The sequence below is a fragment of the Passer montanus genome, unplaced genomic scaffold, assembly GCF_014805655.1.
Source record: "Passer montanus isolate IOZ18808 unplaced genomic scaffold, ASM1480565v1 scaffold496, whole genome shotgun sequence".
In the NCBI taxonomy this organism is placed as follows: Eukaryota; Metazoa; Chordata; class Aves; order Passeriformes; family Passeridae; genus Passer; species Passer montanus.
The window spans coordinates 4,238-21,148 of record NW_024369885.1 but is presented as its reverse complement, the minus strand read 5'-3'; the positions used below and the strand labels follow the sequence as shown (position 1 = coordinate 21,148).

Sequence of the window (16,911 nt, the reverse complement as noted above, 5' to 3'; positions counted from 1 at the left end):
ACCCCATAACCCCAAATCCCCCCTCAGGGCGACCCCAGACCCCCCGCCCGCGGTGGCGGCCCCGATCCCGTACGGGGCTCGCGGGGTCCCGTGCGGCTCTCGGGGTCCCTGTAGGGCACGGCCAGCGTCGTGTCCAGCGCCTTGAAGCAATCCCGCAGCGAGTTCCGCCGGTAGAACTCCACCAGCTCCTGGGGGACCCCAAAAACCGCCCCCGAGGGGGGGTCAGCGACCCCAAAAACTCAAAACTGGCCCCAGAACGGTCAGCGACCCCAAAACCCCCAAAAACCACCTCAAAGGGACCCAAAAACCACCCCCAAAGGGGATCAGCGACCCCAAAAACCCCCAAAACCACCCCAGAGAGGGGTCAGCGACCCCAAAAACTCAAAACTGCCCCCAGAACGGTCAGCGACCCCAAAACCCCCAAAAACCACCTCAAAGGGACCCAAAAACCACCCCCAAAGGGGATCAGCGACCTCAAAAACCCCAAAAACCGCCCCCAAAGGGGGATCAGTGACCCCAAAAACTCAAAACTGCCCCAGAACAGTCAGCGACCCCAAATCTGTCCCTAGAATGGTCAGAGATCCCAAAAACCACCTCAAAGGGACCCAAAAACCACCCCCAAAGGGGATCAGCGACCTCAAAAACCCCAAAAACCGCCCCCAAAGGGGGATCAGTGACCCCAAAAACTCAAAACTGCCCCAGAACAGTCAGCGACCCCAAATCTGTCCCTAGAATGGTCAGAGATCCCAAAAACCACCTCAAAGGGAGGTTAGTGACCCCAAAACCGACCCCGAGGAATCAGCGACCCCCAAAGCCCCCTCAAAAGGGGCTCAGGGACCCCAAAAAATCAAAACTGCCCCCAGAACGGTCAGTGACCCCAAATCTGTCCCCAGAACAGTCAGCGACCCCAAATCTGTCCCTAGAATGGTCAGAGATCCCAAAAACCACCTCAAAGGGAGGTTAGTGACCCCAAAACCGACCCCGAGGGGATCAGCGACCCCAAAAGCCACCTCAAAGGGGGCTCAGTGACCCCAAAAAATCAAAACTGCCCCCAGAATGGTCAGCGACCCCAAAACCCCCAAAAACCACCTCAAAGGGACCCCAAAACTGCCCCAAAGGGGGGGGGATCAGTGACCCCAAAAACTCAAAACTGCCCCAGAACAGTCAGCGACCCCAAAACCCCCAAAAAACACCTCAAAGGGACCCCAAAACTGGCCCCAGAATGGTCAGCGACCCCAAAAACCACCTCAAAGGGACACCAAACCTAACCCTGAGGGGATCAGAGACCCCAAAAACCCCCAAAACCGCCCCAGAGCGGGGGTCAGCGACCCCAAAACCCCCCAAAACCACCTCAAAGGGACCCCAAAACTGACCCCAGAGGGGGATCAGGGACCCCAAAAACTCAAAACTGCCCCCAGAACGGTCAGTGACCCCAAATCTGTCCCCAGAACAGTCAGCGACCCCAAATCTGTCCCTAGAATGGTCAGAGATCCCAAAAACCACCTCAAAGGGAGGTTAGTGACCCCAAAACCGACCCCGAGGGGATCAGCGACCCCAAAAGCCACCTCAAAGGGGGCTCAGTGACCCCAAAAAAAATCAAAACTGCCCCCAGAACGGTCAGCAACCCCAAAACCCCCAAAAACCACCTCAAAGGGACCCCAAAACTGCCCCAAAGGGGGGGGGATCAGTGACCCCAAAAACTCAAAACTGTCCCCAGAAAGGTCAGTGACCCCAAATCTGTCCCCAGAACAGTCAGCGACCCCAAAAACCGCCTCAAAGGGACCCAAAACCGACCCCAAGGGCATCAGCGACCTCAAAATCCCCAAAATCCACCCCCAAAGCGGGGTCAGCGACCCCAAAAACTCAAAACTGTCCCCAGTTTTTGGACTCCCCGGGGTGTTTTGGGGTGCCCCGGGTGGTTTTGGGGTGCCCAGGCTGGTTTTGGGGTGCCCGGTGTTTTTGGGGTCCCCCCGGGGTGTTTTTGGGGTCCCCCCGGGTGTTTTTAGGTGGATTTTGGGGTCCCCGGGGTGTTTTTGGGTTCTCCTGGTGTTTTTGGGGTTCTCCATGCAGATTTTGGGGTGTCCCCGGTGGTTTTTGGGGTCCCCCCAGGGTGTTTTTAGGAGGATTTTGGGGTCCCCGGGTATTTCTGGGGTCCCCGGGGTGTTTTGGGGTCTCCCATGCAGATTTTGGGGTGCCCGGGCTGTTTTTGGGGTGCCCTCGGGGTGTTTTTGGGGTGCCCGGGCTGTTTTTGGGGTGCCCTCGGGGTGTTTTTGGGGTGCCCGGGCTGTTTTTGGGGTCCCCCATGGAGATTTTGGGGTGCCCGGGCTGTTTTAGGTGTCCCCAAGGTGTCCCCAAGGTGTCCCCAAGGTGTCCCCAGGTGTCCCCAGTGTCCCCAAAGGTGTCCCCACAATCCCTAAGTGTCTCCAAGTGTCCCCAAATGTCCCCAGGTGTCCCCCAAGTGTCTCCAAGGTGTCCCCAAGGTGTCCCTGTGACCCCAGAAGTGTCCCTACAATGTCCCCAGCTGTTCCCAAGGTGTCCCCAAGGTGTCCCCAGGTGTCCCTATGACCCCAAAAGTGTCCCCGCAATGTCCCCACAATGTTCCCAGGTGTCTCCGTTTTCCCCCAGGTGTCCCCAGGGTGTCCCCAATGCCCCCAAAGGTGTCCCCAGTGTCCCCCCAGGTGTCCCTAAGTTGTCCCTGTGACCTCAGAAGTGTCCCTGTAATGTCCCTAAAAGTGTCCCCAATGTCCCCAAGGTGTCCCAAATGTCCCCCAGGTGTCCCCAGATGTCCCAAGGTGTCCCCAGGTGTCCCCGGTGTCCCCCAGATGTCCCAAGGTGTCCCCAAGGCGTCCCCAGTGTCCCCAATGTCCCCCAGATGTCCCCAAGGTGTCCCCAAAGGTGTCCCCAAGGTGTCCACCAAGCCCGGGACCCCAAAAACCAAACCCGGGACCCCAAAAACCCCACCCGGGACCCCAAAAACCAAACCTGGGACCCCAAAACCCCACTCGGGACCCCAAAAACAACATCCAGGACCCCAAAAACCAAACCTGGGACCCCAAAAACCCCACCCGGGACCCTCCCCCAGCTCCAGGGGGGAGTGTGACCCCAAAACCAGGACAGAGAGGGATGGAGGGGGAGGGAATTTGGGGATTCAGGGCAGAATTTTGGGGTTCAGGCGCAAATTTCGGGATCCCAGGTGCGAATTTGGGTTTTCAGGACAGAATCTGGGGGTCCCGGGTGCGAATTTAGGGCTCCACGTGAGAATTTCGGGGTCCCAGGCGGAAATTTTGGGGTTCAGGGCAGCATTTTTGGGGGTTCAGGCCAAATTTTGATGTCCCAAGGTGTCCCCTTGGGGTCCCACGTGCAAATTTTGGGGTCCCAGGTGCAAATTTTGAGGTCCTAGCTTTGAATTTTGGGTGTTCAGGGCAGAATTTTTGGGTTTTCAGGGCAGAATTTTGGGGTCTCACAGGCAAATTTTGGGGTCCCGGGCAGAATTTTTGGGTTTTCAGGTGCAAATTTCGGGGTTCAGGGCAGAATTTCGTGGTTCCAGGTGCAAATTTTGGGATCCCACGTGCGAATTTTGGGATCCCACGTGCGAATTTTGGGATCCCACGTGCGAATTTTGGGTTTTTAGGCGCAAATTTTGGGCGACCCAGGGCAGAATTTTGGGCTTTTAGGTGCAAATTTTGGGGTCCCGGGTGTGAATTTTGGGGTCCCACGTGCAAATTTTGGGTGTTCAGGGCAGAATTTTGGAGGTTTTGGTGCAAATTTTGGGGTCCCAGCTTTGAATTTTGGGGTCCCGGGTGTGAATTTTGGGGTCCCACGTGCAAATTTTGGGTGTTCAGGGCAGAATTTTGGGGTTTTTGGTGCGAATTTTGGGGTTAAGGGCAGAATTTGGGGTTTTCAGAGTAGATTTTGGGGTTTTCAGAGTAGAAATTTTGGGTTTTCAGGGCAGAATTTTGGAGGTTTTGGTGCAAATTTTGGGGTCCCAGCTTTGAATTTTGGGGTCCCGGGTGTGAATTTTGGGTTTTCAGGGCAGAATTTTGGGGTTTTTGGTGCGAATTTTGGGGTTAAGGGCAGAATTTGGGGTTTTTAGAGTAGATTTTTTGGTTTTCAGAGTAGAAATTTTGGGTTTTCAGGGCAGAATTTTGGGGGTTTTGGTGCAAATTTTGGGGTCCCAGCTTTGAATTTTGGGGTCCCGGGTGTGAATTTTGGGTTTTCAGGGCAGAATTTTGGGGTTTTTGGTCCGAATTTTGGGGTTAAGGGCAGAATTTGGGGTTTTCAGAGTGGAATTTTTGGGTTTTCAGGGCAGAATTTTGGGGTTCAGGGCAGAATTTCGTGGTTCCAGGTGCAAATTTTGGGGTCCCGGGTGTGAATTTTGGGGTCCCAGGTGTAGAATTTTGGGGCCTTAGGTGTGAATTTTGGAGTCCCAGCTTTGAATTTTGGGGTCCCATGTGCAAAATTTGGGTTTTCAGGGCAGAATTTAGGGACATTCAGGTACAAATTTTGGGGTCCTCGCTGTGAATTTTGGGATTTTAGGTGCGAATTTTGGGGTCCCAGGCGCAAATTTTGGGGTCCCAGCTTTGAATTTTGGGGTCCCGGGTGTGAATTTTGGGTTTTCAGGGCAGAATTTTGGGGTTCAGGCGCGAATTTTGGGGTCCCCGCACTGACCATGGGTACACAGAGAGATCCGGCAGCGGCGCCTGCGACAAAAAAACAGAAATAAACCCCAAAATTGGGGTTCGGAGGGCTCCAAATCACCCCCCAAACACCCCAGACCCCCTCCCCAAATTCGGGGATCCCCCCAAAAAAATTTTGGGGGGTCTTTTTTTGGGGGGTTCCCCCAAACTTACGGCCACGAAAGGTTTGACGGCGCTGCTGGGGAACCAGCCCAGCTCCCCGCTGACCACGTTCCGACCCTGGGGGCGAAATTTGGGGGGTCCAGGGGGGTCCCGAGACCCCCAAAGGGGTGGGGGAGACCCCCACGAATTTGGGGTGGGGTCCCCCCAAATTCCGAGGGGTGTCCCCCAAATTTTGGGGGCTCTTTTGTGGTTTTTGGGGTGCTTTGGGACCCTTACAAGGATTGGGGGAGAAATTTTGGGGGGTCCAGGGGGGTCCCGAGACCCCCAAAGGGGTGGGGGAGACCCCCACGAATTTGGGGGTGGGGTCCCCTATAAATTCCCGGGGGTCTCCCCCAAATTTTGGGGGCTCTTTTGTGGTTTTTGGGGTGCTTTGGGACACTTACAAGGATTGGGGGAGAAATTTTGGGGGGTCCAGGGGGGTCCCGAGACCCCCAAAGGGGTAGGGGAGACTCCCCCCCGAGCCCCCCAATAATTTGGGGTGGGGTCCCAACCCCATTTCAGGGGTCCCATCCCCATTTTAGGAGCCCCTCCATTATTGGACCCCCCCCTCATTTTTGGCGTTTCCCCCCTTTAAGGGGGGGGCAAAATCTCCCTGGAACCCCAAAAAATGGATTTTTTGGGGGTCAAAACTTCCCCAGGACCACAAAAAATGGATTTTGGGAGGTCAAAACCCCCCCAAATGGATTTGGGGGGGGGTCAAAACCCACCCGGACCTCAAAAAATGGATTTGGGGGGGTTCAAAAACACCCCAAAAATGGATTTGGGGAGGGGGTCAAAAACACCCCAAGAAGGATTTGGGGGGGAAAACCCCCCCTGGAACCCCCAAAAAATGGATTTTGGGGGGTCAAACCCCCCAAAAATGGATTTGGGGGGCTCAAACCCCCCCCAAGGGATTTGGGGGGGTCAAAACTTCCCCAGAGACCCCAAAATTGGATTTGGGGGGCTAAAACCTCCCCTGAAGGGATTTGGGGAGGGGTCAAAAACACCCCAAGAAGGATTTGGGGGGGCAAAACCCCCCCGGGACCCCCAAAAAATGGATTTTGGGGGGTCAAAACCCCCAAAAATGGATTTGGGGGGCTAAAACCCCCCCCTGAAGGGATTTGGGGAGGGGGCAAAAACACCCCAAGAAGGATTTGGGGGGGCAAAGTCCCCCAGGAGCCCAAAAAATGGATTTTGGGGGGTCAAGCCCCCCAGAAGGGATTTGGGGGGGGTCCAAACTTCCTCAGGACCCCCAAAAATGGATTTGTGGGGGTCAAAAACACCCCAAGAAGGATTTGGGGGGGCAAAACCCCCCCGGGACCCCCAAAAAATGGATTTTGGGGGGTCAAAACCCCCAAAAATGGATTTGGGGGGCTCAAAACCCCCCCAAGGGATTTGGGGGGGGTCAAAACTTCCCCAGAGACCCCAAAATTGGATTTGGGGGGCTAAAACCCCCCCCTGAAGGGATTTGGGGAGGGGTCAAAAACACCCCAAGAAGGATTTGGGGGGGCAAAGTCCCCCAGGAGCCCAAAAAATGGATTTTGGGGGGTCAAAAACACCCCAAGAAGGATCTGGGGGGGCAAAACACCCCCAGGACCCCCAAAAAATGGATTTGGGGGGGCAAAACCCCCCCTGGAACCCCCAAAAAATGGATTTTGGGGGGTCAAAACCCCCCAAAAATGGATTTGGGGGGTCAAAACCCCCCCTGGAACCCCAAAAATGGATTTTGGGGGGCTAAAAACCTCCAGGGACCCCCCAAATTTGAGCAGAGGGGGATCAGGACCCCCAGATTTGAGCTGGGGGGGTCACGACCCCCCAAACCCCCCCAAAAACTGTCCTGGGGGGGTCGTGACCCCCTAAATTTCAACTCGGGGGGTCAGGACCCCCAAATTTTAAGTGGAGGGGGTTGGGACCCCCAAAATTTGAAGTGGGGGGGTCAAGACCCCCCAACCCCCCCCAAAATCTGTCCTTGAGGGGGGTCAGAACCCCCCAAATTTGAACTGGGAGGGGGATCAGGACCCCCAAATTTGAACTGGGGGGTCAAGACCCCCCAAATTTCATCTGGGGGGGGTCAGGACCCCCAAATTCCTCACCCAGCTCCCCCCGTTTCTTGTCGGGTCCCGGCCGCTGCGATTTGTTCTGGAGGGGGGAGGGGGAGAAGGAGACCCCCGTGAGTGGGGAGGATTTGGGGGGGCTGGGAGGGGCCTGGACCCCCCCCCGGGGACCCCTGGGGACCCCCCAGAGATCCCCGGGGACCGCCCCCCAAAAAAACCCCCCTAAAATCCGGGGCTTTTGGTTCATCCCGAGGAATCCTCCCCCGTTTTTGGCAGTTTTGGTACCTTCCGTGCGCCCGATCCGGGATCTGGGGGGAGAAATTAATTAGGGAAGGGTAATTAGGGGTTTGCTTAATCAGTAATGAGGTAATTAGATCGTTCTTTAGTTAATGAGGGGTAATTAGCTCACAACTTATTAGTGATGGAGTAATTAGGAATTTTGTTTAATTAATAATGGGATAATTCGCTTCTGTCTTAATTAATGTTGGAGTAATTAGTCCATCCCCTAATAATATTATGGTAATTAGCCCCTCCCCTAATTAGTGCTGGGGTAATTAGGGCTGAGCATAATGCCCTGCTCTGTCAGCCATCTTGTATTCCATAATGATCTGTGTCAGCCATCTTGTATCCCACAATGCCCTGCTCTGTCAGCCATCTTGTATCCCACCAATTACCAGCCCAATGTCGGCCATTTTGTATCCCACAATGCCCTGTTCTGTGGCAGCCATTTTGTATCCTATGCCATTCAGTGTCAGCCATCTTGTATCCCACAATTCCCTGCTTTGGCAGCCATCTTGTATTCCGTAATGCTGTGTCAGCCATCTTGTATCCCACCAATTACAAGCTCATTGTTGGCCATTTTGTATCCCACAATCCCCTGTTCTGTGGCAGCCATTTTGAATCCTATGCCATTCAGTGTCAGCCTTCTTGTATCCCACAATGCCCTGCTTTGTCAGCCATCTTGTATCCCACAATTCCCTGCTTTGGCAGCCATCTTGTATTCCATAATGCCTAATGTCAGCCATCTTGTATACCACAATGCCCTGTTCTGTCAGCCATCTTGTATACCACAATGCCCTGTGCTGTGGCAGCCATTTTGTATCCTATGCCATTCAGTGTCAGCCATCTTGTATCCCACAATTCCCTGCTCTGTCAGCCATCTTGTATCCCACCAATTACCAGCCCAATGTCGGCCATTTTGTATCCCACAATGCCCTGTTCTGTGGCAGCCATTTTGTATCCTATGCCATTCAGTGTCAGCCATCTTGTATCCCACAATTCCCTGCTCTGTCAGCCATCTTGTATCCCACCAATTACCAGCCCAATGTCGGCCATTTTGTATCCCACAATGCCCTGTTCTGTGGCAGCCATTTTGTATCCTATGCCATTCAGTGTCAGCCATCTTGTATCCCACAATTCCCTGCTCTGTCAGCCATCTTGTATCCCACCAATTACCAGCCCAATGTCGGCCATTTTGTATCCCACAATGCCCTGTTCTGTGGCAGCCATTTTGTATCCTATGCCATTCAGTGTCAGCCATCTTGTATCCCACAATTCCCTGCTTTGGCAGCCATCTTGTATTCCGTAATGCTGTGTCAGCCATCTTGTATCCCACCAATTACCAGCCCAATGTCGACCATTTTGTATCCCACAATGCCCTGTTCTGTGGCAGCCATTTTGTATCCTATGCCATTCTGTGTCAGCCATCTTGTATCTCACAATTCCCTGCTTTGGCAGCCATCTTGTATTCCATAATGCCTAATGTCAGCCATCTTGTATACCACAATGCCCTGTTCTGTCAGCCATCTTGTATACCACAATGCCCTGCTCTGTGGCAGCCATTTTGTATCCTATGCCATTCAGTGTCAGCCATCTTGTATCCCACAATTCCCTGCTTTGGCAGCCATCTTGTATTCCGTAATGCTGTGTCAGCCATCTTGTATCCCACCAATTACAAGCTCATTGTTGGCCATTTTGTATCCCACAATCCCCTGTTCTGTGGCAGCCATTTTGAATCCTATGCCATTCAGTGTCAGCCTTCTTGTATCCCACAATGCCCTGCTTTGTCAGCCATCTTGTATCCCACAATTCCCTGCTTTGGCAGCCATCTTGTATTCCATAATGCCTAATGTCAGCCATCTTGTATACCACAATGCCCTGTTCTGTCAGCCATCTTGTATACCACAATGCCCTGTTCTGTCAGCCATCTTGTATACCACAATGCCCTGTGCTGTGGCAGCCATTTTGTATCCTATGCTACTCAGTGTCAGCCATCTTGTATCCCACAATGCCTCTCCCTTCCCCATTACCCTCCTGCCCCCATCCACTGTTTCTCTCCTCTTCAATCCCACAATGCCCCTCCCCAATCCCATGATGCCACTCACCAGTTCCGGCTTTCCCGCAGGTCCCCACGCGTCCCAGGCACTCCTTGTGGGCGGGGGCTCGGCAGCGGCTGCAGCGATAGCCCTGGTAGAAGGTGCCCCTGGGGACACGGGGGGGACACGGGGTCACGGTCACAGGGGACACCACCAGCCGTGCCCCACACCCCCCTGAGGCCACCCAGGACTGACCAGTCCATGATTGATCTGAGCCTGCCCAGAACTGACCAGTCCCTGCCTGACCTGAGCCCACCTGGGACTGACCAGTCCATGACTGACCTGAGCCTGCCCAGGACTGACCAGTCCCTGACTGACCAGTCCAGGACTGACCTGAGCCCACCCAGAACTGACCAGTCCATGGTTGACCTGAACCTGTCCAGAACTGACCAGTCCATGGTTGACCTGAGCCCACCTGGGACTGACCAGTCCATGACTGACCTGAGCCTGTCCAGGACTGACCAGTCCATGGCTGACCTGAGCCTGTCCAGGACTGACCAGTCCTTGGCCCACCCAGGTTGGCCAGCACAGCCCTTGACCCACCTGGGTCTTGGCCCAAGTTGGTCCCACCAGCATCAATCCAACCAGGAGGGTCTCACCTTGGCTTTGGCCCACCCAGGGCTTGGCCTACTTTGGCCTCCAGCCAACCTTGGGCTTGACCCACCTCAACCTTGATGTCTAACCAACCCTTGATCCACCTCGGCCTTGACCTCCACCCGATCTTGACCCACCTTGGCCTTGACCCACCTTGGCCTTGACCTCCACCCAACCTTGACCCACCTTGACTTCCACCCAACCTTGACCCACTTGGCCTTGACCTCCACCCAACCTTGACCTGCCATGGTCTTGACCCACCTTGGCGTTGACCTCCAACCAACCTTTGACCCACCTTGGCCTGGACCCACCCTGTTGTTTTCTACCCAACCACTGACCCACCTTGACCTCTTGATCTCCACCCAACCTTGACCCACCTTGGTCTTGACCTGCCTCGGCCTTGATCTCTACCCAGCCTTGACCCACCTTGGCTTCCACCCAACCTTGACCCACCTTGGCCTTGACCCACTTGGCCTTGACCCACCTCGGCCTTGACCTCCACCCAACCTTGACCCACCTTGGCCTGGACCACCTTGGTCTTGATCCACCTTGGCCTTGACCTCCAATCAACCCTTGACCCACCTTGGCCTTGACCTCCACCCAACCTTGACCCACCTTGGCCTGGACCACCTTGGTCTTGATCCACCTTGGCCTTGACCTCCAATCAACCCTTGACCCACCTTGGCCTTGACCCACCTTGTTGTTTTCTACCCAACCACTGACCCGCCTTGACGTCTTGGCCCCCACCCAACCTTGACCCACTTTGGCCTCTACTCAACATTGACCCACCTTGACCCCAACCCAACCTTGACTTACCTTGGTCTTGACCCACCTTGTTGTTTCCCACCCAACCTTGACCCACCTTGGTCTTGACCCACCTTGTTGTTTTCTACCCAGCCATTGACCCACTTTGGCCTCCACTCAACATTGACCCACCTTGGCTCCAACCCAACCTTGTCCCACCTTGGGGCCACTCAGAGCTTGACCCCCAAGGAGCTCCTTGACCCCCCCAGCCCTTGACCACCCTCCAAGGCTTGACCCACATTGACCTTGACCTTCCCATGACCCCACCAGCCCCTCCATCATCAACTTCCACCTTGACCCACCCCAAGGACACGACTCACCCTGACCTCACCGCACCTCCAACCCTGGGGTCTCCTCCTCTTCTAGAGCCCCCCAAACCCCTCTCCCAACCCCCGCAGGACCATGTGGACATGATTTTGGGGTCCTACCTCAGCAACATCTGGCAGGCCTTGCAGGATGTGGTGTCCTCGAAGGAGAACATCTGGAAGTCGTGTCCGTCAGCCAGGGCGTGCTCGGGGAAGATGTTGGACCTGCCGGACACGGGGAGGACCTGGGTCTGGTGGGGACAAACTGGGCGTCCCCAGGACCACCCGGTGGGGCGGGTGTGACCTCCTCGGTGGGGACAGGGCCACCTACAGGGCCATCTCGAACTGCTCCAGCCACTTCTTCTTCAGCTCGTGCGTCTTGAAGAAGAGCTCGTAGTCCGGCAGCCCGGCCGTGTCCAGCAGCATGAAGGTGTGGGACCACTGCGGGGTGGGGAGGGGTCAGCCACGCCCCCCAAATGGGGCGGGGCCACGTGGAATTGGGGATATTGGGGTCACACCCCACCCTCCTGGGGTGACTGAGTGGTGGGGTGGACACCAGGGTGCACCTGGGACTAGATTTTGGGGATCTACCAGGGAATGGGGTTATGGGGTGGACACCAGGGACCAGGATCTAGGAAACCACCAGGGAATGAGGTTTTGGGTCCACCAGGATCTTGGGATCCACCAGGAAATGGAATTTTGGCTTCCACCAGGGAGCAGGATCTTGGGAACCACCAGGGAATGGGGTTTTGGGGTGGACACCAGGGACCAGCATCCCAGGAACCACCGGGGAATGGAGTTTTGGGGTCCACCAGGGACCAGATTTTGGGGATCCACCAGCGAATGGGGTTTTGGGGTCCACCAGGGACCAGGATCCTGGAATCCACCAACAAATGTGGTTTTGGGGTCCACCAGGGACCAGGATCTTGGGAACTACCAGGGAATGGAATTTTGGGGTCCACCAGGGACCAGGATCTTGGGAACCACCAAGGAATGGGGTTTTGGGGTCCACCAGAGACCAGGATCCTTGGAACAATCAGGAAATGGGGTTTTGGGGTTCACCAGGGACAAGGATCCTGGAATCCACCAGGGAATGGGGTTTTGGGGTTCACCAGAGACCAGATTTTGGGGATCCACCAGGGAATGGGTTTTTGGGGTTGACCAGGGACCAGGATCTAGGAATCCACCAGGGAATGGGTTTTTGGGGTCGACCAGGCACCAGGATCCTGGAATCCACCAGCGAATGGGGTTTTGGGGTCCAGCAGGGACCAGGATCTTGGGAACTACCAGGGAATGGAATTTTGGGGTCCACCAGGGACCAGGATCCTGGGAACCACCAAGGAATGGGGTTTTGGGGTCCACCAGAGACCAGGATCCTTGGAACAATCAGGAAATGGGGTTTTGGGGTTCACCAGGGACAAGGATCCTGGAATCCACCAGGGAATGGGGTTTTGGGGTTTCACCAGGGACCAGATTTTGGGGATCCACCAGGGAATGGGGTTTTGGGGTTCACCAGGGACCAGGATCCTGGAATCCACCAGCGAATGGGGTTTTGGGGTCCACCAGGGACCAGGATCTTGGGAACCACCAAGGAATGGGGTTTTGGGGTCCACCAGAGACCAGGATCCTTGGAACAATCAGGAAATGGGGTTTTGGGGTTCACCAGGGACAAGGATCCTGGAATCCACCAGGGAATGGGGTTTTGGGGTTCACCAGAGACCAGGATCTTGGGAACCACCAGCGAATGGAGTTTTGGAGTTCACCAGGGACCAGATTTTGGGGATCCACCAGGGAATGGGGTTTTGGGGTTCACCAGGGACCAGGATCTTGGGATCCACCAGGGGACAGAATGTTGAGGTCCATCAGATCTGAACATTTAGGACCACCAGAGAACAGGATCCTGGGATCCATCAGGGAACGGGGTTTTGAGCTTCACTAGGGAGCAGGATCCTGGGAACCACCAGGGAATGGGATTTTGGGGTCCACCAAATCTGGACATTTGGGACCACCAGGGACTAGGATCTGGGAATCCATCAGGGAACAGGGTTTTGGGGTCCAGCAGGGACCAGGATCTGATAATCCACCAGGGAATGAGGTTTTGAGGTTCCCCAGAGACGAGGATCCACAAGGGAACAGAATCTGAGGATCCACCAGAGAAGAGGAACCTGGGATCCACCTGCCTTGGACATCTGTGTCCATCAGGGAGCAGGATCTGGGGACCCACCAGGGAACAGGCGGTTGGGGTCCACCAAATCTGGACATTTGGGACCACCTGTGACCAGAATCTTGGAATCCACCAGGGAACAGGGTTTTGGGGTCCAGCAGGGACCAGGATCTGGGAATTCACCAGGGAATGGGATTTTATGTTCCCCAGAGACGAGGATCCACGAGGGAACAGAATCTGAGGATCCACCAGAGAAGAGGAACCTGGGATCCACCTGCCTTGGACATCTGTGTCCATCAGGGAGCAGGATCTGGGGACCCACCAGGGAACAGGGTTTTGGGGTCCAGCAGGGACCAGGATCTGATAATCCACCAGGGAATGAGGTTTTGAGGTTCCCCAGAGACGAGGATCCACAAGGGAACAGAATCTGAGGATCCACCAGAGAAGAGGAACCTGGGATCCACCTGCCTTGGACATCTGTGTCCATCAGGGAGCAGGATCTGGGGACCCACCAGGGAACAGGGTTTTGGGGTCCACCAGCTCTGGACATTTGGGACCACGAGGGACCTGGATGTGGGGACCCCCAGTAACCAAAATTCTGGGATCCACCAGACCTGGACCTCTGAGGTCATCGGGAAGAGGACCTGGGGACCACCAGGATCTGGACACCTGGGACCGCTTGGAACTGGACACGTGTCCACCAGTGACCAGGTTCCTGGGATCCACAAAACTGGACACTCGTGTCCAGCTGGGTCCTTTGGGAAGAGGACAGTGGCACTGGAGGAACCTGGACACCGGTGTCCCCCAGGCCCTGACGTCCCCACGGTGTCCCCAGTACCTTCTTGCCATCGCGGGCTCCGAGGTCACCATCGTGCAGTTGGTGGCACTGGAGGTCCACCACGTCCTTGGTCTCGTAGGAGTCCCCGCGGCGCTTGCAGATGATCAGGGCCTTGTCCAGCAGGAAGCCGTACCTGGGGACAGTGACAAAGGTGGCACCGCGTCCCTGAGGCCACCACGCTCCATGGGGTGTCCCCACGGCTGACCTGGACCGGCCTCCAAGTGTCCCTGTGGTGTCCCTGTGGTGTCCCTGTGGTGTCCCCAAGGGTGTCCCCATGGGGAGGTCTCTGTTTTCTCATGTCCTTTGGTGTCCCTGCAGTGTCCCCATGGGTGTTCTCGTGTCCCCGTGGTGTCCCCAAGGTGTCCCTTAGGTGTCTCCATGGATGTCCCCATGTCTCTGAGGTGTCCCTGAGGTGTTCCTGAGGTGTTTCCATGGATGTCCCCATGTTCCTGAGGTGTCCCCATGTCCCTGATGTCCCCAAGGTGTCCCCATGGATATTCTCATATCCCCATAGTGTCCCCATGTCCCCGAGGTGCTCCTTAGGTGTCTCCATGGACGTACCCATGTCCTTGAGGTATCTCTGTGGTGTCCCCAAGGTGCCCCAATGTCCCCAGGTGTCCCCATGTCCCTGAGATGTCCCTGAGGTGTTCCTGAGGTGTCTCCATGGATGTCCCCATATCCCTGAGGTGTCCCCATGGATGTCCTCCTGTCTCTGAGATGTCCCTGAGGTGTTCCTGAGGTGTCCCCATGTCCCTGAAGTGTCCCCGAGGTGTTCCTGAGGTCTTTTCATAGATGTCTCCATGTCTCCTTGAGGTGTCTCCGAGGTGTTTCTGAGGTGTTTCCATGGATGTCCTTATGTTCCTGAGGTGTCCCCATGGACCCAAGGATGTCCCCATGGTGTCCCCATGGTGTCCCCATGTCTCTGAGGTGTCCCTGAGGTGTTCCTGAGGTGTCCCCATGAATGTCCCCATGTCCTTGAGGTGTCCCCATGTTCCTGAGACGTCCCCAAGTCCCCAAGGTGTCCCCAGGTGTCCCCAGGTGTCCCCGGCCCACCTGTCCACCTTGGAGCGTCTCTCGGCGCTGGAGACCTTCAGCTCCCCGTCGATCTTGGGGCGCCCGAACTGCGCCAGGGACTGCGGCTGGGGATGGGACACGGGACATGGGACATGGGACATGGGACACGGGAATGGGACATGGGAACGGGACAGGGGAATGGGACATGAGAACGGGACAGGGGAACGGGACAGGGGAACGGGACATGGGAATGGGACATGGGAACGGGACACAGGACATGGGACACGGGAATGGGACATGGGAATGGGACATGGGAACGGGACACGGGACACGGGAACAGGACATGGGAACGGGGTGGACATCAGGAACGGGACACAGGAATGGGACGCGGGAATGGGACATGGGAATGGGACAGGGGAATGGAACATGGGAATGGGACATAGGAATGGGACAGGGGAATGGAACATGGGAATGGGACATAGGAATGGGACAGGGGAATGGAACATGGGAATGGGACATAGGAATGGGACAGGGGAATGGAACATGGGAATGGGACATAGGAATGGGACAGGGGAATGGAACATGGGAATGGGACATAGGAATGGGACAGGGGAATGGAACATGGGAATGGGACATAGGAATGGGACAGGGGAATGGAACATGGGAATGGGACATAGGAATGGGACAGGGGAATGGAACATGGGACAGAGACACGGGACAGGGGAACGAGACATGGGAATGGGACAGGGACATGGGACATGGGACATGGGAACGGGAACAGGACATGGGAACAGGACATGGGAATGGGAACGGGGTGGACATCAGGAACGGGACACGGGAACGGGACATGGGAACAGGACATGGGAACAGGACACAGGAATGGGACACGGGAATGGGACATGGGAACAGGACATGGGAACGGGAACGGGGTGGACATCAGGAACGGGACATGGGAACGAACAGGACATGGGAATGGGAACGGGGTGGACATCAGGAACGGGACATGGGAACAGGACATGGAAACAGGACATGGGAATGGGAACGGGGTGGACATCAGGAACAGGACACAGGAAAGGGATGGACATTGGGATATTGGGACATGGGACACGGGAACAGGACATTGGGACACCAGGAATGGGACATTGGGACATCGGAAACGGGACATGGGAATGGAGTGGACATATTGGGACATCAGGAACGGGATGGACATTGGGAATAGGATGGACATCAGAAATTAATGGGATGGACATTGGGAACAGGAAGGACATTGGAATGGGATGGACATCGGGAATGGGACACGGGAACAGGGTGGACATTGGGACACCGGGAACGGGACATTGGGAATGGGTCTCAGGGGGAATTTGGGGGTCCTGTGGGAATTTGGGGGTGCCGGGGGTCCCCACCATGTTGTGCAGGCACAGCTGGATGCTCGTGAGCTGCTTTAGGGTCTCGTTGTCCCTCTTGACCTCGTTCACGCACTGGGCCAGGTCCTGGTGGGGGTTTGGGGGGCTCCAGTCAGAGACCCCCGAACCCCAAAATCCCACCCTGGAACCCCCAAATTCCCACCCTGGAAACCAAAAATTCCCCCTGGAACCCCCAAATTCTCACCCTGGAACCCCAAATTCCCCCCAGAATCCCGAATTCTCCCTGGAAACCCCAAATCCTCCCCCGGAAACCACAAATTATCACTGGAAACCTCAAATCCCCCCCTGGAAACCCCAAATCCCCACCTGGAATCCCCAGTTCTCCCCTGGAACACCCAAATCCCACCCAGGACCCCCCCAAAATTCTCCCTGGAACTCCCAAATCCTCCTCTGGAACCCCCAAATTCCCCCAAATCGCACCCAGGATCCCCCCAAATTCTCAAATTCTCCCTGGAAACCCCAAATTCCCCCTGGAACGCCCAAATCCCCCCTAGGACCCCC

General features: G+C 55.8%; 1 protein-coding gene across 1 annotated transcript in view; it reads right to left on the bottom strand.

Annotated features, from left to right (window-relative positions):
* Nucleotides 1-73: 73 nt before the first annotated feature.
* LOC120508795 (proto-oncogene vav-like) overlaps nt 74-16,911 on the bottom strand; it is a gene marked incomplete at both ends in the record, with an annotated part of 19,811 nt that continues 2,973 nt past the window's right edge. The window contains 11 exons of the mRNA XM_039722709.1: nt 74-188; nt 4,851-4,916; nt 5,810-5,814; nt 6,932-6,977; nt 7,178-7,200; nt 9,277-9,374; nt 11,094-11,195; nt 11,302-11,411; nt 13,973-14,105; nt 15,026-15,111; nt 16,390-16,476. Coding sequence (XP_039578643.1) covers nt 74-188; nt 4,851-4,916; nt 5,810-5,814; nt 6,932-6,977; nt 7,178-7,200; nt 9,277-9,374; nt 11,094-11,195; nt 11,302-11,411; nt 13,973-14,105; nt 15,026-15,111; nt 16,390-16,476 — 871 coding nt within the window. The remainder of the gene's footprint in view (nt 189-4,850; nt 4,917-5,809; nt 5,815-6,931; nt 6,978-7,177; nt 7,201-9,276; nt 9,375-11,093; nt 11,196-11,301; nt 11,412-13,972; nt 14,106-15,025; nt 15,112-16,389; nt 16,477-16,911) is intronic.